The sequence below is a fragment of the Papio anubis genome, chromosome 1, assembly GCF_008728515.1.
Source record: "Papio anubis isolate 15944 chromosome 1, Panubis1.0, whole genome shotgun sequence".
Classification (NCBI taxonomy): domain Eukaryota; kingdom Metazoa; phylum Chordata; class Mammalia; order Primates; family Cercopithecidae; genus Papio; species Papio anubis.
Window position 1 is genome coordinate 130,300,198 of NC_044976.1, and position 21,516 is coordinate 130,321,713.

The window sequence follows — 21,516 nt, forward strand, 5'->3', positions numbered from 1 at the left end:
TCCCGTCTCAATGTTTCTTTATTGTGCTAAGACTGCTGCCTCAGAGTTCAGACCTCACACACAGAACAATTCGCCCAGGCAGACCCCCACCCACCCGGCCCCCGGGGCCCTCTGCTTAGGCTGGGGACTCCAGGCCTCCGGCCTCAGCCGCTCTAGGACACTCAGCCTCCTCCCTCCCTCTCCCCCGAACCTTCGGTCCCGGGGGTGGGGAGAAGGCTGGGGATCGCCTTTCTCCGCCCTCGCCCGCCCCCTCCCACTTTTAGGGAGGAAGCTCTGCCTCTCTACGCATTTCCTTAGGGAAATACCTTCACCCTCAGCCGCCTGGCAGCCTGGGGCTGCGGACAGAGAGCCCAGCTGCGGACAGAGAGCCCCGCGCCCTCCGCCCAGCCGGGGCGCAGCCCGGCCCGGCGCGTGCGCTCACACCAGGAGGCCGTTCTTGCACTGCACCGGCCCCTCGGCGCAGTCGGCCGGCTCCGCGCTCTTGACCTTGACGTAGACCGGGGAGGGGCCCGCTTCGCAGGCTGCGGCGGCGGTGCAGGGCGCCAAGGCCACGTTCTCGGGGCCACCGCAGGGCGGAGGCGCGTACTTGCGGCGCAGGGAGCGGCTGACGTTCTGCGTCGGGTACCCCAGGAGGTGGGTGACGCGGCTGCCGCGCCCGCTGGCCTTGCACCCAGGCGCCACGGCGTCCTCTCTGTGGAAAACAACAGGCGGGCGGGTGAGCGGGCTGCTCCGCGGCGCGGCGTGGGCACGGCCTGGGCAGAGCCGAGGGCTCTTGGCAACCTCTCGTCTCCTGCGCCTCCCTCCACCTGCCCTCGCCTCTCTCCACCTGCCCTCCTCTCTCCCTCGGCCTCGACCTACTCTCCTTTGTGCCCCTTCCTGGGTCGGCGACCCTGCAGCGGTCCCGGGGCCAGCATCCCCATCCTCCAGACAGGGCTTGTCCACGCGTATCTGGACAGCCCCGCAGGCAGCCCCCTCCAGGCCCCTCCAATCCCTTTCTGATGTTTCGCCGGCCGACCGCTTCAAATAGAGATCCAGAAGGAGCTGCTTTTCCTCTTCGTCTTTCCTTAGCTAACCCTGACCTTGCACGAGCAATCTCTCTCTTTCTCACATCCTGCCCCTCAGTCTTCTCCGTCTTTCCCTCCATCCCCGAGGCATTGCAATCATTAGCACTACTAGACTTGTTCTATTTTTATTTCTAGTTTGCTTCTAATATAAGTTATTAGCACTATTCTTATTATTAGTTCATCTTAAATAATCATGTCAGAGTTCTCACCGGCGCAGTACAGGGGAAACGTGAAAAAACATAGGCCCTGCCCTCCAGGAGCTTACAGTCTAGACAAGACAGACAGGTGCGTAGATAGGACGGAAATGGAAGGCAGGGAGCAGAGGTGAAGACTAGGGTGGGAAGGGGAGGGAAAAGCCATGCGTTGGGTGGCAGGTCGACATGCCGCAGTCCCAGCACTCCGTGGCGATGGCGGGCAGGGTTGGGGTGGGGGGCCCAGCCGGCCGGTGGCAGGCAGGAGTGAGGTGGGCAGGGCGCCGGTTCCCTGCCGCACAGCAGCATGCAGCATGCATCAGGTTTTACCTGATCTCACTAGCCAAGTCGCCGCAGGCCCCTCCGCCGACCCCGCCGCCGTTGCCGTAGCCGAAGGCACCGCGGGCGCCGCCAGCCCCGGAGCCCCCGCAGCAGCAGCAGACGAGCCCCCAAATGCCTACGGCCAGGCAGCCCAGCGCGAGCAGAGAGCCCAGGATGGCGGCGATGATCACGCCTATACGCCGGGAGTCTGTGGAGAGAAGTGGAGGCAGGTCAGGCTTTCTCACAGCCTGGCAGTAGCCTGAGGGACCAGCACCAGGAGGTGCCAGGGCAGGGGTTAGTGGGAAAGAGGGAGAGGGACCCAGGGGGACTCTTAGCCCTGGGACACCCAGTGGGGAAGATATGGGGAGATGCAAGTTAACCCCTTGTGTCAGAATGCTTCTCCCAGGGCTTCCAGCCGCTCTGGGCTCTAGAGCTCAGAGTGAAAGCTGTGCTGGGAGAGGTAAGACCCAACTCAGTAGGGGTAATTGTACCCACTGACCTTGGCCCACTTGTACGAGAGGGGCTGGGAGCCCCCATTGGCAAATGGATGGCAGTGGAAAGGCAGAAGCAGCTGAGGCTCCAAACCAGAGCCCAGCCTCCTCCAGTTCAACCCTCCCAACCACCTAGCCCTCTAGACTGCTGAACCTACCTGAGACCTTTACCTCCACCACACAAACACTGTAGCCCACGTTGTTGGCCACTGTGCACTGATATAGCCCATCGTCTGCTCTGGAGATATCCTTCAACACCAGGTCCCCGTTGTTCAGGCCTGAAAGTGAAGTGCAGAAATACCTGGTCTCGGAGCTCACACCCCAACCTCAGTCCCTGTGGGGTGGGGGATGGGACACCCACTCCGGAAGAAGGGAAGGCTTATGCATGTGTGTACGCCCACACACACACACACACACACACACACTCCACTCTCCAGGTGAGTCACCTTTCCCCTGCTGTGAAAGAGATGCAAGAAAGGACCTCTCTCCCAGCAGCAAGACAGAGACACCATTAATTCACTCTGACCTTAGGGAAATATATCCTCTCTCTGAGCCTTGGTCTCCTTTGTACAGTGAGGACAGGGGAAGCCAGGGGAAGAGGAACTCTAAGGTTCCTCCTAGCTCTATTATTCTTTGACTGAATATTGTCAGCTTCTCTATGTACTGGGAGCTTTACACACCTCCCCCATTTAATCCTTTCATGCCCATGAAAGGTATATATTAGTATTCCCTTTCCATATATGAAGAAATTAAGGCACAGGGAGGGTAAGCCACTTGCCTTAGACTTGGAACCAGTCAGTGTCCCAGCCAGGATTCAAGCCCAGCTCTGTCTGAGACCATGCTCCCTCCAAATTCACCATAGTACTTTTGACTGACTCTCCACATTTGCCTTATCATCTCCTCTCAATAGCAGCTGCTAGGCCAGGCATGGTGGCTCACACCTGTAATCCTAGCACTTTGGGAGGCTGAGGTGGACGGATCACCTGAGGTCAGGAGTTTGAGACCAGCCTGGCTAAAATGGTGAAACCCCATTTCTACTAAAAATAAAAAAAAATTAGCTGGTTATGGTGGCACACACCCATAATCCCAGCTACTCAGGAGGCTGAGGCAGAAGAATCACTTGAACCTGGGAGGCAGAGGTTGGAGTGAGCCAAGATCATACCATTGCACTCCAGTTTGGGCAACAAGAATGAAACTCCGTCCCAAAAAAAATAAAATAAAATAGCAGCTGCTGGGGTAGGCCCAGAGGGAGGGTCGCCCACAGGGGATTTGATGGCACTGATAACCCAAGGAAACCCCAACAGATCCCAGAGTCTCCGATCTTCCATTCATCCCCACACTACCCTCGCCCAGTGCCCTCTCACCTTGGTTTATGGAACTGTGGAAGGACTCCTGGTAGGACAACTCAGAGTGGTAGCTGTGCTGGGAGGTGTAAGACCCAGCTCGATAGGGGTAATGGTGCCCACTGATCTTGGCCCACTTGTAGGAGAGGGGCTGGGAGCCCCCATTGGCATAGCACTTCAGCACCACATCGTTGCCATGTGTCATGTGGCCCTCAGTCCAGCACATGGGCACTGCAGGTCGTGCTGCAAGGAGGCAGACAATGGTAAGCTAGGGCCCAGCCAAGAGACAGAGCCAGGCTCAAGGTGGCCAAGCTGCCCTTGGCTCTGAAGCCAGGGAAAGAGGAGCTCAGAGGAGTCTGGCCATACCTTGGACAGTAACAATGACCTTCCGGGTGGCCATGGTGGTCTTCTTCACCCGGCACTCATAGGTGGCTGTATCAGATACCTGCAGGTTCATGAGGTTGATGGAGGCATCGTACTGGCTTGGGTCTGAGGCTGCAAAGCGGACCCTCTGCTGCAGATGGGGAAGGTTGCCATGGTTGATCCTTTTGTCCTGATAACTAAGGAACTGTGAAGAGAAGAGGAAAACAGGTGGTGAAACAGGCAGGGCCAAGGAGGGCCATGTGGGTTGGCTGCTTTGGGCAATTCACTGAACTTGTCTGAGACTCTGTTTTCTCAGCTGAAAAAAATGAGAATAATGATGCCTGAGCCACTGACCTCTTACAGAACTGGTGAGATCAGGTGAGATCAAGCACTTGGAAAAATATATGGTCAGACTGGGAACTTTTTGAAGGCAGAGACTACACCTTATCTTCCCTTTAGAATGGGATGGGAGGACATAGACTGACTGGCTAGCTTAATTCACAATTGCAGAGCTCTCATCCCCATTGCCTCATTCCCTGAGAGGCCTTGGGGGAGGTTCAAAGGCAGTCTTCTCCCCTTGGGATGTTGGCTGTCCAACAGGTAGACATCATGAAGCACAGAGGAAGGAGATCCCTGTGCCCAGCACTCACCACGTTCTCTCGGTGGTGGGCGGGGTCTGAGTTGACCTGCATCCACTCGATGTCCAGCCCATTGGGACCATAGTCCTCAGGGTCCAGGACGTAGGGGCAGCCCAGCCTCACATTATCACCTTCTGCCAGGTACAGGACCTCCTGTCCATCCCCGTTGATCCGCACAGCAGACAGCAGTGCTAGGGGGAGGGCAGAGAAGATGGAGTGGTAGGAGCAGAACCAGGGCTTCAGGAGGAGTCAATGTCAGCCCTTCCCTTCATATTCTCTGTTCACTGCACCCAGAGGTCAGGGGTGCTTTCATAAAAAGGAGGGCTGCTCTTAGTGGGTGTGTATGTGTGTATGCATGAATTGTCTTAGGCATATAACAGCTATACATATAGCTGTTATATATGTAGCTGTTATGTATGCTTGTATGTATATATGATTATATGCACATATGAATATGTACACATATGTACATTGTATGCTTATGAGTATTTGTGACTGCTTATGTATACTATGAGGATATTCATGTACATGACCTTCTAGCGTGTCTGATTATATATTTATATGATAGTGTGGATGTGTTTGTGTGTGTGTGAAGGCATGGAGTACACACAGAGTTGTTAAATGCTCTGATGGAAGAGCCTGGCTGATTAAATGTCACCTATCTGGGCTCTGTCTGGGCTGAGTGAACTCCTCGTGTCCAGAGGCAGCAGGGTGGTTACAATGGCTTCTGCGACTCCTCTTCAGCCTGAGAAGCCAAAGACTAAGTGTGTCTATGTGTATCTGTGTATGACAGTGTGTGTCTGTGGCTGTATGCCTCTGTGTGGTTTTGTACAGTGATGTGTGACCATGCGAGGCTATGTAAGTGCTTAAAAGTGACAGTGTGTGCTTGTGCCTGACAGTGGACAGCTGTGACCAGGAGCCTGACTGTGTTCATGTGTGATAGTGAGTGATGGTGTGCACCTGGGACTATGGCCACAGCTATCTGTAGGACATTGTGAGTCTTTCTTGACTACACAGCATTGTGGACTGTGTGTGTTTCCTCTTATGTGATTGTGTGGCTCACATGCAGCCGCCCCCACAAGCTGGCTCCCAGTGAGGCCCCTCCTGCCACTGAGTCAGTGGCAGGCAATCCTGGGTGAGGAGCTGGGATCCCAGGACCCAGGAGCTCGGGACTGAGCTCTTGTCCCTCCCTACCCTGAAGCCCCAGGCAGGCCTATCCCCAACCGGTTGGACCTAGAGAAGGATAAGACCGGGGGGGGGGGGGGGGGGGGGGGCAGGGGCGTAGCCAGGGCCCCACCCTGGACACTCTGCACTCCACCTCCCAGTCTCCAGCAACCCTGCCTCTGCAGGCCCCTCACCAGGCCTCACACACTCTCTGTCTGCGTTCTTTTTTGAGTCAATATGTCTTCTGGAGTCACAGCCCCAGATCTCAGCAGTCATTCTGTTCTGTCATTCTGTGGCTCAGGACCACATTTACACATAGAGATCTCACACGTACACACACACAATTACACCGTCACGGGCAAACAAATTGATACATGGCCCACTGTTACAAGCCTTCAAAATGCAGATACATGCCTATGTGACCCCATCTTCCTACACACACAGACACTATTAGATTCATACAGACACAGACACAATCTGCACACAAACGCAGAACATATTAATTCAAAAGACACACCCACCGTGTGTTCATATAGTCCTTGTGTGTGTTCATTCAAGACCAGACATATCCATGGAAACCCTGCCAGGAAGGCTTAGCCTGGCTCCAGAGAGGCCAGCAAGGGCCCTCTCGACACATTCAACACCTCAGGGATCCCCGAACTTCCCCGCTAGGAACACTGGCTGGGTCATCAGCTCTGTCCTAACCCAGCTAGACTCCAAGGTGACCCAGAGCAGGCAGGCTGACTGCTGGGCCTGTAACGGGACCTGGTGATGCCTCTACCAGCTCCAGGCCAAGAGAACAACAGCTCATTCCTGAGATAAGGATCCGGCTGCCATCTGCCAGATCCTGAGGCGGCTCAAGGCAAGCCAGGGATGAACCAGAACTCGGCTGAGAGCAGAGGCTCCACCCTGGAGAAGCACCGCTGGAAGCACCCACGCAGGGAAGGACTCTCTCCATGCCATAGGAGCCTGCCAGGCAGGAGGGTAAGCATTCTGGGAGAGGGGCTTGGGAGGGAGCGACAGTGCAAGAAAAAGCACCTCCACCCTGCACCAGGCTGAGAGCTTCTTCAATTGTCCCAGGCCAGGGAGCCTCTCCCGGCTTTTCTATCTCCTTAGAAGTCTTCTCAACCTCCTCCCAAGGGTTCCAGCCTTTTCTCACCCCTCCCTCTCCTTGGGAGGTTGTTCCTAATGTCTCACCTTGATTCCTTTTGCTGTAGCACTAAGGAGGTACTATAGGGAATGAGAGAGGAGAGCCCGGAGAGAGGGAAGAAAGGCAAAGTGGAAGAGAGAGCTGGATGGGAGACTTGTGGAGAGACAGGAATGGAGGAATCACAATGGACTGTCCAAGGAAGAGGACAGTGGTGATTCTTTGCCCCCACAAAAGCTGGCCATGCTTTATGGGGTGTCATCTCAATAGTGGTGCCTACTCTCTGCTTGTAAATTCTTTCTGAATCTTCAAGGTGCTTCCAGAACTCCTGACCCTCCCTCTGGGGGTAAGGGAGGGGAGAAAAGGCGGCTCCAGCTGAGGGTATTGATGTGTTCATGCAGCCAGCGTTGAGTTGTCCTCACACACCCACTGACACACCATACAGGGGGAAGTCCAGGTCCCCACAGCACAGCTGGAGCCTCCGAGTGGACTTTGCCAGCCCTGCTGTCACCAGACAGAGAGGGGCTGCAGCTATCCTGCCAGAAATGTCCTCATTCCCACACAGGCACACACACCCACACACTCACATACACATTCACGCTCACACAAAGGCTGAAAATGTCGCCCTGTCTTCCCACATTCCTCCTTCATGCCCCTTCACCCCAAATCCAGACCGCAGGAGGGACTCAGCCATTTCCAGCCACGTCAGCATAGAATGTCCCTTGGTGGAACTTGCCCCAACCTGAGCAGGAAGCCACAATGTCCAAACTTGAGCCCTGCCCTGTGGACCTGTCCCGGTGGGGTAAGAAGTCTCTGGAGTTTCCATCCCCGCCACCCTCAGGCCTCGTCCTGGAGTGGGGCACGGCCCTCCCGTAGCACAGGGTGCCCAGGGCTGTGGTCTCAGGCCTGAGCTCTCACTGGCCATGATGGAAGCAAGCACTCAGACTTACACCAGACTTAGTCTCTTGCCCTTTCAAGGCAAGCGACTCCCCTGCCCCTTGGCCCTGGCCTTAGGAGAGAAGGAGTAGCGCTGGGAATAGCACACAGTCTGATGAAAATTGATCCTTCCCAAGCTCCTCCTGAGCCCTCACCCAATGCCCGTGCTCACCTCCCTCCTACCCCACCTCCAGCTCCTGCAGAGCAATCCATCCCTCTCCTCCTATTCACAGCACAAGTTTGCAGGGCACCTGCACACATGTGTGAGCCCAACAGGGGACACATAAAGATCCACTCAAAGACCTCCACACCACAGACACCCACCCTGAACCTCAGGCACAGGGTCTCCTGGGGAGAGGTCCCCTGGCAATACCCACACCCGGCTGCAGCAGGGCAAGGGTGGACGGCACTCTGCCAGGCATCTCAGGCAGCCCCAGGCTCTGCTGTGAGCCCTCACTGCCCCTTTCCTGTCCACTTGGCTTCATGCTGGCTATCCCTGCCCCCTGCCCAGCCCCGTACCTGGGCTCAGGCACACGAGTAGAAGGTGGAATGCTCCTCCAACTCCCATGTTTCTAGACTCGGTGTTTCCTCCTCCTGGGCTGGATATCCCGTGGGGTCGTGGTGGTGGGTGTGAGGGGGTGGGTGGAGGGGGGGGGAGCTGAGGGCCCAGACACGGCCCAGGGTGGCAGGAAGGTGCAATGAGTGCCCAGCTGGGGAGCAGCCGGAGTTATTTCTATGGGAGGGAGGGGGCCTGGTCCCCGCCTTGGGGAGGAGTCCCAGGAACCCTAATTAGCGGGGTGACAGGGTGGCCTAGCTGGGCATTACTGAGTCCTCACCCAAGCTCTTCCCTGTCCTAAGAGTGGCACAGGATAGCCAGCGGGACTTGTAATTAGGCACCTGTTAAACTTCACTTCCTCCTGGCCACATCCTCAGGGTGACAACAGTCACCTCATTTACAGCTTCCAAGGGCTCCCCTCACCACTCATTTGCTGCCTCCTTCCCTGGGGGAAGTGGGGAAGAGGAAGGAGAAGCCAGGCTTGGGAGGAAGAGTGGCCAGGCTCTGAAGAGTTAATCCTGATCCCAGGGCATAGGGTTCCCCAGGAATGTCCAGCCCACCTTCCCCCGAGGCTTCAGGCCTTTCAAATGGAGTCAGGCCTCCTGAGCTGAAAGAGGAGAGAAGGGGTATGTGCAGGAACAGAGTCTCCTCCTAGCTGTCCCCTCTGGAAATGTCCTCCGCACCCATACCTGACTCAAGGCCATCCCCAAGTGTAGGGGACCCCTGGGAGCAGGGGTGCTATGGGGGATTCAGGGTGTGTGGTAGGAGTAAGGTGACTGATGAGCTAGTGAGGGAGTGTTGGAGAGAACAGTGCCAAGAGGACCGGGGAAGGGGGTGCCAGTGTAGGCGTGTGCACCCCTCAGCAATGTATCTGTGGGAGGGAGGCAGGATGTCCGTGCCAGGGTGTCTCTGTGAGCATGGCTAAGCCCCTCTGAGTGAACTTCTTGAGGGATCGCTTGGTGTCTTGGCTTCTCTGCCCAGAAAGAGTGGCCAGGTCTTGAGGGTTAATGCAATCCTAGTATTAACTGGGTCCTTGAGACCAAGGACCCTCACAACCTGGACTGGTCATCGGGCTGACTAAACCAGCACAGTTCTGGGTAGGTTGGCGCTGGGGTGGGGAGGGTCCTGGTAGGCATGGGGAGCAAGGGGAGGGCCGCCCTTGTTGGCTTGTCTGAGGGGGACTGAATGGGCCTGTGCCTCACTGGACTCCATGGTAGGAGTCAGGACATGAGTGATCCCATTCAATAGCTTGACTCCCTCAAAGAAGTCAGGGACTGCCCCCATCCCTACCATGGGGCACAGAAAGGGCAGAGGAGGAAGAGTGTTAGGGAGAGTTATGGGGCTCAGGGATGCTGCCAGGGCCCACCCCTCTGAGGAAAAATAAGACAGAACATTAAGGAAACACAAGGAGTCCACGCGTCTCTGCATTCCAAGCCCTTGCACCTGAACTCCCAACAATAACAGGGCACTCTGAGACCTACCAGATGTACGCAATGAATATCTTCATTTCCTTATTTATTTTTAGGTTTATGGGATTGTCCTCCTCCCTTTGAAGAGCAGGGATCATTATCCCCATTTTACAGATAGGGAAACAGAGGCCTGAGAAACATGGGGATTCAGCCAATGCGGCTGGTGCCTACGCTGGGATACCCAGGTACCCAGGGTGTCAGTCCAGAGTGTCCAAAAAATGGTCTTGGTGATCCTGTGGATTACTAGACCCACTCACGAACAAGAACCATGGAAGGTCAGGGTGAGTGGGAGGGAAAACAGGTGAGACCACGAACAGAGAGATTGAGGAGAAAGCAGTAAGGTTGTGGTTCCACTAAACTACAGTGCAGGCTTGGGATTTAATTGGGTTCTGGATGTGGGCTAATGTTAGAATTGGGGTTAAGTTTGGGGTTAGTTGAATTATGAATGAGGTTGAGGTCAGATTTGAGGTTGGAATTAGAGTTAAGTTTGGGATTAAGGTTAGAAATACAACTAGAATTGAGGCTCGGGTTTATGGCTGGGGTTGTGTTACGATAAGAAATAGAGTTTTAGTTTCATTTAGAGCTCTGCCTGGGAATACAGTTAGGGCTACATCAAAGGCTGGGTTTAGATTTATTTAGGATTGGGGTTATAATTGGGTTAGAACTGAGTTTGAGATTCATGTTGAAATAGGCTGTGGTTAGGATTGGAACATGGTTTAAAGACACGTAAGCAGCGGGAGTTGGTAGGGATCAAAGATGAGGTTTTATTTCTAATATAGAAAAACTTCAGCCTCCATCTGCTAAATCCAGGTTTGGCTAGAATTTTCAACCCTTAGTGCAGGGAGACTACTAGTAGCACATGTTGATTAGGGTCCCAAGACTTGGAGGAGGAAGCCAAACGTACACAAGCCCATCTAAGGGGTATGAGGCAACTAAATCCCATACAGAATGGACGCCCTGAAGTCCTGCTCCACTACTAAAGCTCACCACCTGGCCAAGCTTCAGGAAAAGCATTTGGGGAGGAGACGTGGGAAGCTATTGACAATGAGTGGGGCTCTGACGCCAAACCGAACTAGAAGATGGGGTCCATCAGAGGGAGTCTTACTGAGTGGGGAGGAAGGGTGGTCTGGATTTGGAGTCCTCAGGAGATGGGACTTGGGAGAAACTGAGGGTCTACATGCTCCTAGAACAGCCACTTTACGGGGCACCACATGGGGATCTTTCAAAGCCTGAAAGGGCAGAGTGCCATTGTTGTTCCCCCTTGACTCTCTGAGGCTTAATTGCTACCTCCTTGCAATTTGAGTCCTGTAAAAGAAGCTGTCAGCCTTCTAGCCCTATACCCTGAGCCCCGCAGGGTTTTCGGGGAGGGCAGTGGTGGGGAGGCTGTGGATGGGGTGAAGGCACTGGGATGTCAGCATAGTTTCCAAAGCATATGTCGCAGCCCCACAGTCCCCTCCCTCTGTGAGAACACCAGCTCGCAGTCCGTGTTTCTCTCTGGGCCGTATCCTCAGCAGTGGAAGAGGGCCCCACTCCTAGGAAGATCCCTATCCCAACTCCTCCCTCTCATTTTTCCCCAGCCAGTCTCCACCCCAAACCTCTCATTTCCCCACCCACTTCCTTTTCAAGTTTTATGAAGGTCTGGTCGAGGAAACTACTGGGGTTCCCCCTGTGACCCCAGAGAGAGAGAAGAAAGAGATTGGGAGAGATAGTGATGAGTTAAGGGGCAAAGACAGAGACTGGGACAGAGACAGACAGAAAGACACATGGTCTAAATGGCCCCTCCGGAGACTCAGAGGGAGACAGAGGAGGCAGAGCGCCCAGGCCACGAGCTGGGAACCAACACAAATTTCCGAAAGGGCCCCTTGCTTTTTCCTGAGAAATCCATGACTCTCCAGGGAAGAATGGCCCTGGTTTGACTGGTATTTGCTTCTATTCTAAGACAATAACAGAAAATCTAAGATGGGCCTAGAAAGGAGTAAACAGGGAGATACAGGAGGTAGGAAGAGGCTGGACAAAGTCTCAGAGAAGGCCACAGACTGCTTCCAGTATGAAGTGCAGCCCAGCCCCAGAACCTTTCAGGGAAGGACAGGCAGAGGGCTTGGGCTGCCTACTCTTCCTCCAAAGCCTATTCTTCCTCCAAAGTCCCTTTCACAGCAACTCCACCCCAGCCCTCTAAACCCTGCCCTTCCCTGCCTGGACTTGCCCACCCCAACCCCTCTCACTAGCCGCCAGACTCCCTGGGCTCAGGCTCAATCAAGCTCCCCACAACCCCTGCCTTGGCTGGCACTGCAATTTGACTCTTTCTAAATGCCTCCCTACACAGTCAGCAAGCTCCTCAGCCCCCTCTCAAGTCCCCATGTAGCGCAGGGCTCACCCTGCAGCACCCAGGGAGGAGTTGTCCTGCAGAGGAAACCTCTGAGGCAAGACTCTGGGAGCAGAAGCTGTGAGTGACAATGGATAGGCAAAGAGTCACAGAGAAGCCAAGGAGCCTTGCAGCTGCTGTCTGTCCACCCAGCTTTCAGTGACGATTTGGAGGTGGAGGTCTGCCAGGTGAGGCCATGGTTGCATGAGAAGGGCAGGGGGCTCAGAGGTTGCATAGGTGGTGATGGGACAATATCGAGTTCTGGTTACAGAGAGGGATGAGATCGACATGTGGGGTTAAGTTTGAGGGTGTGGGTTGGGTTCGAGACTAAGGCTCAGATCAAAGCTGGCAGGGAAGAGCTGTGAACACAGGTGACACAGGGACGCCCCAAGCCCCTGCTTAGGTTTCCCAAACCTCAACGGTTCTGACTGGTACACTTCAAAAGAAGTAGGATTCTAGGAGGAGCCTGGATATGCCCACATCTCTCCCATCAAGCAATGTCCTGAAGCTGACAGACTCAGAAGAGCAAGCAGCACACACATAGTCCTCATCAATTAAAGGAGTGGCCAGAGCTGTCACTACATCAACAAAGCACAAGAGCAAAGGGAGGCAATTGAATGCCACCAACTGAACTGTTAGCAAGAGAATGAGTGGAGGCAAGAAGAAATCGCTTGTAAAGGGTATGTGATTTCCTGATGACAGATCTGAGGAGGAATGAAGAGACTTTGCAGATAAAGGTATCTACACCTCACCAAGATCAACCACATCCTGCAGAACCTTCATTCATTCAGCAAACAGCTGGGCTTTATGCTAGGCCCTGGGGAAATGGCAATTAAGGAGACTCAGTCTCTATCCTTACAGAGCATCCCATCTGATAGGGAAATAGCTCCTGGCCTGCAATGTGGTAAGCTGCAGTAATACGTGCAAGGACCCTGACCTAGTGGCAATGATGTTTGAGCCGAGATCTGAAGGATAACTAACAACAGCGTGCCAGAGAAAGGAGTAGGGGGTGGAGAGAAGTGGCCAGGGGAATATTTCTGGGCTTGGTAAGTAAGCCAGGTCCCTGCTAGACATGGCCTGAGAAGAGCAAAGCCAGGAGTGATAGCTGATGATTATTTTTTAACTGAGGAAGGAAGATCCTTGAGAACAGAACCCCTTGGGACCTTCTACCCAGAACACCAGAGCACCTCACAGGGATCAGAGCCAGGCCCTCAGGTGGATTAAGCAACTAAAATTGATTGTCCTGAACCATGAGTCTGTCTGTTTATGGGGAAAGAAACTTTGTGATGAATTAATCCACAGGTCCAATGGGACTTTGACCTTTTAATTTGTAGAAATAAAACTTGCCTTTGATTTTGCCATCTGGATTCCTCAAATACATATCCACAGAGGGGAACTGCAGGGTGGCCCCAGGCCTGCCGTGCTCCACTGGCAGTTGCCCAGGAAGGTGTGTGGGAGTTGGCAGGCGTCAGTACGAAGCTGCAGCTGGTGTGTGTCTTGTTCAGAGCCTTTCTCACAAAGCTCGTCCTGACCAATCCTTGCTCTGCCCTCTGTGTTTGTTTCCTGTTGCCTAGACACTAGGATAGAAGGAGTCAAAGGGAAGGTGGTGCCACAGGGGTGGGGCTCAGAGGCAACAGAGCTCTGCTAGGGCTGCAGGGACAGCGGAAGTATTACCTGGCAGGAGAGCAGCAGGCCCAGCCCAAGGGATAAACTTGAAGATTCCCCATTCTCCCAGTTTCCTCCTCTCCCTGAAATGCTCAGGAGAGTCCTGTGTTTCTAGAATGACAGGCATTTCCCCTCAGAGTCAGGATGCATAGCAGCCAGGGTAGGAGATAGCTGAAGAAATATCATGTAAAAGGAGTCTGGCCCTGCCTTGTGTGGTCCCAAAGAGCAGAGCTCGGTCCACGCGTTGGATACACAGGAAGACACATTGACTCAATATTAAGAACCTTCTGGGCATCAGGGCTTATCTGAGATGGTTTGGGTTGCCTTTTGAGGTAGTGAGTGCCCTGTCTCTCAGGATGTACAAGCTCAGATTGTCCAACCACTTGACTAGAGTTTGCAAAGGATATTCAAGCATCAGAGGGTCTTTGGGGTCCCTTTCTGCTTTGAGATTCTAAGATTTGGTGCCCATCTCCACTACACAGGGACAGTCTTTTCCAGGGACCATGCAGGAAAGCTCATTGGCTCTGGACAGTTTCTTCCAGGCCCCGCCCTTCTGCTCCCCACTTCCATTCACCCCCTTCTGACTCTTCTTTCTGGGAGTCTCCTGAGAAAACCCTCCAAAATCTCAACCCTACTCTTGTCCAGCCTCAAAGTTATCAAAAAGTATTGAGATGATGACTACCCCTTTCCTAAGAGGACATGGGTGATAATTCAAAAAGAAACATGGAGCTTGCACCTCAAGGAGAATTTCCCAACTGGGAGGGGACAGGTTTGGGGGACAGGACCGAGGGAAGGTCTGAGCTATTTAAGCCAGACAAATCAAAAATAACTCTATGGTGTCAGAAATGAGGACCTTCCAGGTAACCTTGGCATGATTTCCCCTGACATATCTCAGAGTCTGGTAGGGGAGGCAGGTTGCCGTAGGCAGCAGCCCAGGAGGGGAAGAGACCTATGGTCTGCAGTGAGCCATCTGCCTCTTCCACAGTTCTCCACCAGGCTCCCACTCTTTGCAGGAGCAGCAGTTAGGAGGAGAGAGAGTGAGAAACAGAGTGAGGAGCTCACTGTCCCCGAGTCTCCACAGCCTACAAATCCAGACTTCTTGTCTGAGGCTCCAGCGTCTCCTTCCACCATCACCTAAACCACAGTCACTCTTCCTCACCCTGAAAGCCCTGTCTGTCTTTGAACTCTCTCAGCCCCTTTCATCTGAGCCTAATCCAAATGCTTTTACTGAGACCAAGTCATGTCCAGCTGTGACTTGAGTCTTTCAGGGGTAGTAAAGGACATCCCAGCACCCCACTGAGGAAGGGACAGCATGGCTTAGCTACCAGGGCAGCTGCTGAGTCACATCCAGCTAGAGCCGCTTCTGCAGCAGATACGAAAGTACTGAGATCGCCTCCAACCCACAACAGGATGTGGTGTGGGCAACAGGCACATGTGGGCGGGTGGGACATAGAGCCCAGCCAGGAGCCAGGAGGCACATGCCTGGGAGGCAGCTGCCTGCAAATCTGACTCAGTGCCCCAGCAGGGAGCCCAACCCCTGGATTCTCTAGAGTGGACTAGTTCAGTCTGACATCATAAGGGCTGGAAGACCCCCAAGGCAGAAGACAGGGGGCTGGGAAGTCCACGGGAAGTTAATATGTACCTTTATACATAAAATAATGTAAAAAGTAGATGTGAAAAGATCAGATGCCCATATAACAATGTCAATAATACTGTTGGCAATTAAGAAAAAAGGCTTTATGTTAACAAAGACGATGCAGCAAACTGCATTTCCTACTTATCTCTTACAGCCTCTCACACAGCCCTGTGTTGGTTCAGTGGCTTAGGGAGTACACAGAGCTCACCATCTACCCCTTTGAGCATGAAAAGGAGAAAACTGAAACCTCCTCAGCAGAAAGCACCCCACTGAAGGTCCAACCTCTAGTAGCAAGACTGAACCTAGGAACCCACTAGAGTCCTCAAAAGAATGCCCATTTTCTCTTTGTCTCCAGGCCCTAGCCTCACTCTGCAGGCTAAGCTCACACAGTGTCCTGCTGGGTCTGCCACTACTATCATGCAGCCTAACCCCACCAGCCCCCACTTGACGCCAGGAAATTTCTCTGTAATTATCCCCACTGCCATTCCTGAATGAGAGTGGTAGAGGGTTTATAAAAGATTGCCCAGATGTAGTTGACTGGCCTCAGATCCCAACTGCCTGCCCAGCTCTCAAGAGTGTCAGGCATCTTAGAACTAGTTTCTTACTGGTTCAGACTAGCTCTGGAGCCCATGAAAGCCTGGGTGTGACTTCTTAGGAATCCCAAGAGAAGAAACTGAACCTCTCTTCCATTTCATGGGCCAATTCCAAGATGGAGAACTCCTGATGAGAGTGGAAGGGTCAACCCTGGGGCAAAGCCCTGAGATTCTCTCCCAAACCATCTTCGCTTGCTCAGAAGCGGCTATATTCTCTCTTCTCCAAAGCCAGCCTTTATTTACATAACCTATAACTGCCCCTGTGTCCAGGCCCAGTCAAGACAGTCTCACTCACTTTTAGTAAGGCTTTGGGATCTTCCAGGACCCAAAGACCTATATTTTCACCAGCAGCAGCTCTGGTCAAATGCTGGCCTTACTTTCAACCTGTGGTGTTGGCCCATTTTTGTCTAAGTGGGCTCAGAAGTTAGCAGTGGGTGTGGAATCCCCTTTCTCCTCAATCCTTTCTCCACAGTGGCCCATTTTTTCCAGCTCTGAGATAGATGACTTAGGTGTGAGACTAAGCAAACTCTAAGCACCCAGGATCTTTCTGGCTTTCCTGGGAAAGAATATCTCCTGAACTAGGCAAAACCTTGTTCCCTGGTCCCTGCAGCATCAGCTAAGCAACGGGTGATGCTCAGAACCTTTGCCAGTGTGCCAACTGCAGACAAGTCCCAGAATCCTCAGCGGCATTGCCATGTCTTCTCTCCCATCCGAGGCTGGGTACCACATCTTCCCAAGATCCCTAGGGAGGAAGGCCTCAGCTTCTCTAGGAAGGAGGGTTGCAGTTAGGGGTGCCAAGCAGGGACGGTGAGAAAACCTCTTTCCCAAACAGTTGGTGGGGCGGGGCAGCAATCTTTCCTGGTGGGAAAGGTGGAGAGGGCGCCTGGGGAAGCTGTGGCTGTCCAGAGGAAAAGGAAGCACAGGAAACAGCTTACCGACTCTCCCTGGGCCCCATGAAAATAGGACTCTTGCCTGAGGCCCTCGTAACCTGGAGTTGTAAACACCAGGACGCACCCAGCAGCTTCCTTGACCCCTCTGGTGCAGGGCCCATCAAGGAAGGCAAGACTGGGCTCTGGATTTGAGAGATGAAACCATCCCCAGGGGTAGAGAAGTACCTCATCATCACAGCAGCTGGAGGAAAGCCCTTTCCCCTAGGCATACAAAAACAGGGACATGGCTCCATCCCTAGAAGCTAGCAGTCCAGCCCCAAAGGAGCACCTGACAACCAGGTGAGAGGCCAAAAAGGCAGAGATGATGCCAAAGGTACAAGAAATTTGGTGGAGGCAGCTCAGGGGAGAAAACAGGAGCAGACTGACATAAATGAGAGGCTTCTGAGGGGGCAGCGAGGTCTGTTGTACTCAGTGAGTGCCTGGAATGTACCTGGCATGTAGTAGGCACTCAGTAAGTATCTGAATAAGTGAATGAATGATGAAAGTATAGTTTGCGGCAAAGTGAGAGAAGTTAAAAACAGATGAAAATTGTTTGGGAGCCCCACATATGGGAGTGAGGTCGACTGAGGAGAGCCCAGCCACAGGAGCGGCTGAGTTCGGGTGAGGGGACTGGACTGGCAGGGTGGGGAGTGCAGGGCTCTCGGTGTGCCCTAGTAGGGGATGGGCCAGTGTCTGTGTTGCAGCATTGCCTGGAATTGAAAGGGTTCTGGTGGGAGAGAGCTGAGACGGGCACAGTGAGCCCCAGGTTCAAACATCACTCCCTCCACAGATGTGATCTGAGTCATGGGTGTGATCCTAGTAAGAGCCCTGCCTCACCCGGCCCTGGTGCCTCCTTCACCAGCTCCACCTGGCCAAGCCTTGCCCCAGCCCCTCCCTGAGATGCATCTGTAGCTGTGCCTCAATGCCCTGAAATGCTTCTGAACTGGGCGTCAGGGTGGAGCAGAGACAAGATTGTGCTGAAGGTTCACATCCCAGGGAATCACAAAAAGGCCAGGAGATACCAGGACAAAGGGACCTCCTGGCTTAGGAGAAACCATCATAGAAGCATCTTCCCATTCCCTTACCCTCAGCACCACGCCACCCACACTTGGGTCCCCTACAACCTATTTTACTCCACTTCAGTACCCTGTAGCAGCCACATTCCCACAAGAAAGCCAAGCTGTTCCTTAGAGAAGTCAAATAGATTTAATCTGTAACTATGAAATGTCTAGGTTAGCAGCAATTACAGACACCCAGAAACTGGGCAGAATCTGTCCCCCGAAGGCATCCTGAAGGCCACGAAGGCTCCCCTTAGTTCACAGAGGTAGCTGGCAGGATGTTAGCTTTGCGCTCAGCTTCAATGCAGTACTTCTCGGGAAGGCCAGTGGCTCTGCCGGGGAAATGCAGGCAGGTATAAGGAAAGGTGCTGGACCAGACAGGAGGCGGGAGGAAGCAGGCTCTGGGTGGGGTTTACAGAACCTGGAGGACTGCATCCCCCAACACTGCTCTCATAATCCACCACCGAAACATACATTCATGCCAAGGCTCTAGCATCCTGCCAAGGAGTTCCCAGAGAGCCAGCAAGACCCCATCCCAGGACTTTCTGCTGGAGCCCCCTTCTGAGGGATGAGGCCTGGGTGGGGAGAAGGGCCTCTCCCTGAGCATCTCTGCCATGGGCTTTCACCACCAAATCCCATGCTTTCCAGCCTGTGGTGCCATCTCTTTGGGGGAGGGAGGAGGATCTGGGGAAGGAGGAGATTACAGCGCACCTCAGCTCTTCAAGCTTTTTCCTCTTGATGTCATCAATGCGCTCACGGCGTTTCTGGGCCTCCTCTTTGAGGCGCCGGCCCTCCTCAAAGGTGGCAATCCGGTTCTGCACCTGCTTCTGCTGGTTCTCTCGCACCTGGCGCCGGAGCTCGTTGGCATGCTGTAAGCGCCCTGTGGCCTTTTTCTCCTCCTCCAGCCGCTCCTTCTCAATCTGTTCTCTCTGAGCCCTGGGGGAAGGAAACAGGAATGCAATGAACTCAGCTGAGCTGACCCAGGCCAGGAAAAGTGGTGGGGGAGCCTCCTGGGTGGGCTCCTCCAGTAGACATGCCTCAGAGACCGCAGCCCTCTGTGCTCCAGCCCCATTTGGTAACTCAAAGATCAGCCCCAGAAGCTGCTGCCCATGCATCCCCCCTTCTCCCACCCAGCGAGAACTAGCTCCAGGGTCGCATGACTGGATGTCATGGGCAAGCTTAGAAAGGCCCCCAGTTTGGTTTGATGCTCTGCTTTCACTGTTTTGAAATTCTTAAAAATTTTTGAACAAGGGAGTCCACACTCTCTTGCTCTGTCACCCAGGCTGGAACACAGTGGTGCTATCATAGCTCACCACAGCCTCAACCACCTGGGCTCAAGTGATTCTCCCACCTCAGCCTCCCAAGTAGCTGGGACCACAAGAGAGTGCCACCACACCCAGCTAATTTGTTGTTTATTATTTGTAGAGATGAAGTCTCATTATGTTGCCCAAGCTACACATTCTCAATTTTCACCGGGCCCCGAAAATTATGTAGCCAGTCTTACACCCAGGGTTTCACCCACTGGGAGCTATTGTTCCTACTTCTCCCTGATAACAATGCGTAACTCCTCTCCAGCATATCCTGAGATTTCTTCTCTCTCTTTCCTTCCTTCCTTCCTTCCTTCCTGCCTGCCTGCCTGCCTGCCTTCTTCCTTGCTTCCTTCCTTCCTTTCCTGCCTCCCTCCCTCCCTCGATGCTTGGAAACGTAAAAGATTCAGTAAAGTGTCATGCTAACTCCACCCTGGTTAGTGGAAGAAGGAAGGAGCTCATCCTGATATCTCTCAGTTCTCTTCCTGATCCACCTCTCCAAATTTCCCTTAGAAACCTCTTCCACAAAAATACTTCATGGACCGTGACATCAGGGAGAAAATCACTAATGGCAACAGGAAAGGCTTAGAAAACACTCAAATGAAATGCATTCGCATCTCAGAAAAAAAAATGCATTTATAGGCCTTCTTAAGCTAACATCTAATTTTGTTCTCAACATAATTTAAAAATGAAATGTAAAATCATCTTAGGCAGGATTTCTCTCCTGCTCTCCTCCCCTAGAGTCACTGATACCCCAACAAAAGGTACCTACAACACTGCTTCATTTCCTCATTTCCCTCTAGCTTTCTTCCAAGATCCACCACACACACGGCATCCTCTCTACTCCCAGCAACTCTTTCCATCATGCAAACATCTCCTAAAATTCTACAGCTTCTACAGAGACCTCCCAGTTTACCTGAAGAGAACTGCTGGCTTCCTCAGCCCCCTGTATTTAGACACCAAATCCTGACTGCCCAGACACATCTCTGATAGCAGGAAGTCTCTCTCCTCTTTGCCTTGCCATTGTTTTCCTGTATTTAGAACAGTTTTCTATTGTTTCACCCTCTTCTGAGTGAAGGGGTAAGTGTGGAAAAGGGGGACTTGTATGTGTCACTAGAGAGCCCCGGTGGTGCCAGGCAGTTGAAAATCCAAGTGAGGACGAACCTAGTTGTTCCATTGGGTTAGGGCAGTGCTCACAGAGCCTAGCTACGTTTTTGAATCACCTGGGAGCTTTTGAAACATATTCACGCATGGGCCTCATCCCAGACCATTTAAATCACAATCCAGGAAGTGGAGCCTGGTCATCATATTTTTCAAAAGCTCCCAGACATTTCTAAAAACCACTTGGTAGGGGAAGTCAGCTATCTCTGCTTAGTCAACAGGCTGAGAAGTATGGACATCCCTCTGTCCAGAAACAAAAGTCCACATATAGGCTGGGCGCGGTGGCTCACGCTTGTAATCCCAGCACTTTCGGAGGCCAAGGTGGGCGGATCACGAGGCCAGGAGATCGAGACCATCCTGGCTAACACGGTGAAACCCCGTCTCTTTAGTACAATTTTTTGTACTAAAAATACAAAAAATTAGCTGGGCGTGGTGGTGGGGGCCTGTCGTCCCAGCTACTCGGGAGGCTGAGGCAGGAGAATGGTGTGAACCCGGGCGGTGAAGGTTGCAGTGAGCCGAGATCGTGCCACTGCACTCCAGCCTGGGCGACAGAGCGAGACTCCATCTCAAAAAAAAAAAAAAATCCACAAATAGGCCATACAGGAGGCCGTGCTTCTGAAGCAGAGAAAGTTGGATTTGGGCAGCGGCAGGGAAGCTTTTCAGTGAAAACATCCACCACGATGGTCACATGGCCCTGGAGACACTAGGCCTGGATACTAACCTACAACAACAGGTAAAGTTGAACTTCTCCAAAAAGGCTGGTCTAGCTTTAATAACTGGCTAGTGCATATGCTCCAGGCAAATGATGCAAAGGAAAGACAAATGGGTCGGTAGCAAAAGTAGGACTTAAATTTCTTTTCATTAATATTTATTAGTGCCTGTTAACAGCAACACAGATGTCCAAGGGCATAGAGGCCAAGGAGGAGAGGGGAGACATCTGGAAGGCAGTCTGTAGCCCAAGAGCAGAATCTTTGGGGGCATTTAGGAAGCTACTTTCTTTACTAGGTGTCCAGTGACCATGGCACAACCCTGGGGGCAGAGAAAGTTACAGACCCAAAGGGCATCACAGCAGGGGGGACATGCTGGGGCCTGCAGTCCAATAAAAGGCCAAAAATCTGGCTC

The 21,516-nt window shown here is 53.1% G+C and overlaps 2 protein-coding genes across 6 annotated transcripts in view; both read right to left on the minus strand.

The window, feature by feature from the left end:
- On the minus strand, positions 1-9,498 carry VSIG8 (V-set and immunoglobulin domain containing 8). The gene is made up of 12 exons (XM_031666569.1): positions 9,293-9,498; positions 8,775-8,821; positions 7,153-7,226; positions 7,003-7,062; positions 6,773-6,805; positions 5,606-5,644; positions 4,424-4,648; positions 3,777-3,978; positions 3,432-3,653; positions 2,226-2,345; positions 1,586-1,784; positions 1-691 (listed from the first exon to the last, which is right to left on the minus strand). The coding sequence occupies exons 1-12, from the start codon at positions 9,496-9,498 to the stop codon at positions 418-420; spliced, it is 1,701 nt and encodes a 566-aa protein (XP_031522429.1). The 3' UTR covers positions 1-417.
- An 8,553-nt stretch (positions 9,499-18,051) lies between these two features.
- CFAP45 (cilia and flagella associated protein 45) overlaps positions 18,052-21,516 on the minus strand; it is a 28,559-nt gene continuing 25,094 nt past the window's right edge. For all 5 annotated transcript variants that reach the window (XM_003892896.2, XM_021925601.1, XM_021925607.2 and 2 more), the window contains 2 exons: positions 18,638-18,862; positions 18,052-18,258 (listed from right to left, as the gene is read on the minus strand). In XM_003892896.2, the coding sequence (XP_003892945.2) occupies positions 18,180-18,258; positions 18,638-18,862 (304 nt within the window). In that variant the 3' untranslated portion in view covers positions 18,052-18,179. The remainder of the gene's footprint in view (positions 18,259-18,637; positions 18,863-21,516) is intronic.

Coding starts and splice junctions, on each gene's coding strand:
- VSIG8 (XM_031666569.1), bottom strand. CDS start 9,498: ATGGGGGCAGTCCCTGACTTCTTTGAGGGAGTCAAGCTATTGAATGGG. Junction 8,822..9,292: donor CCCAGAACTGTGCTGGTTTA/GTCAGCCCGATG, acceptor CTCCTCTTTCAG/CTCAGGAGGCCTGACTCCAT. Junction 4,649..5,605: donor GGCCTGCCTGGGGCTTCAGG/GTAGGGAGGGAC, acceptor CTCCTCCTGAAG/CCCTGGTTCTGCTCCTACCA.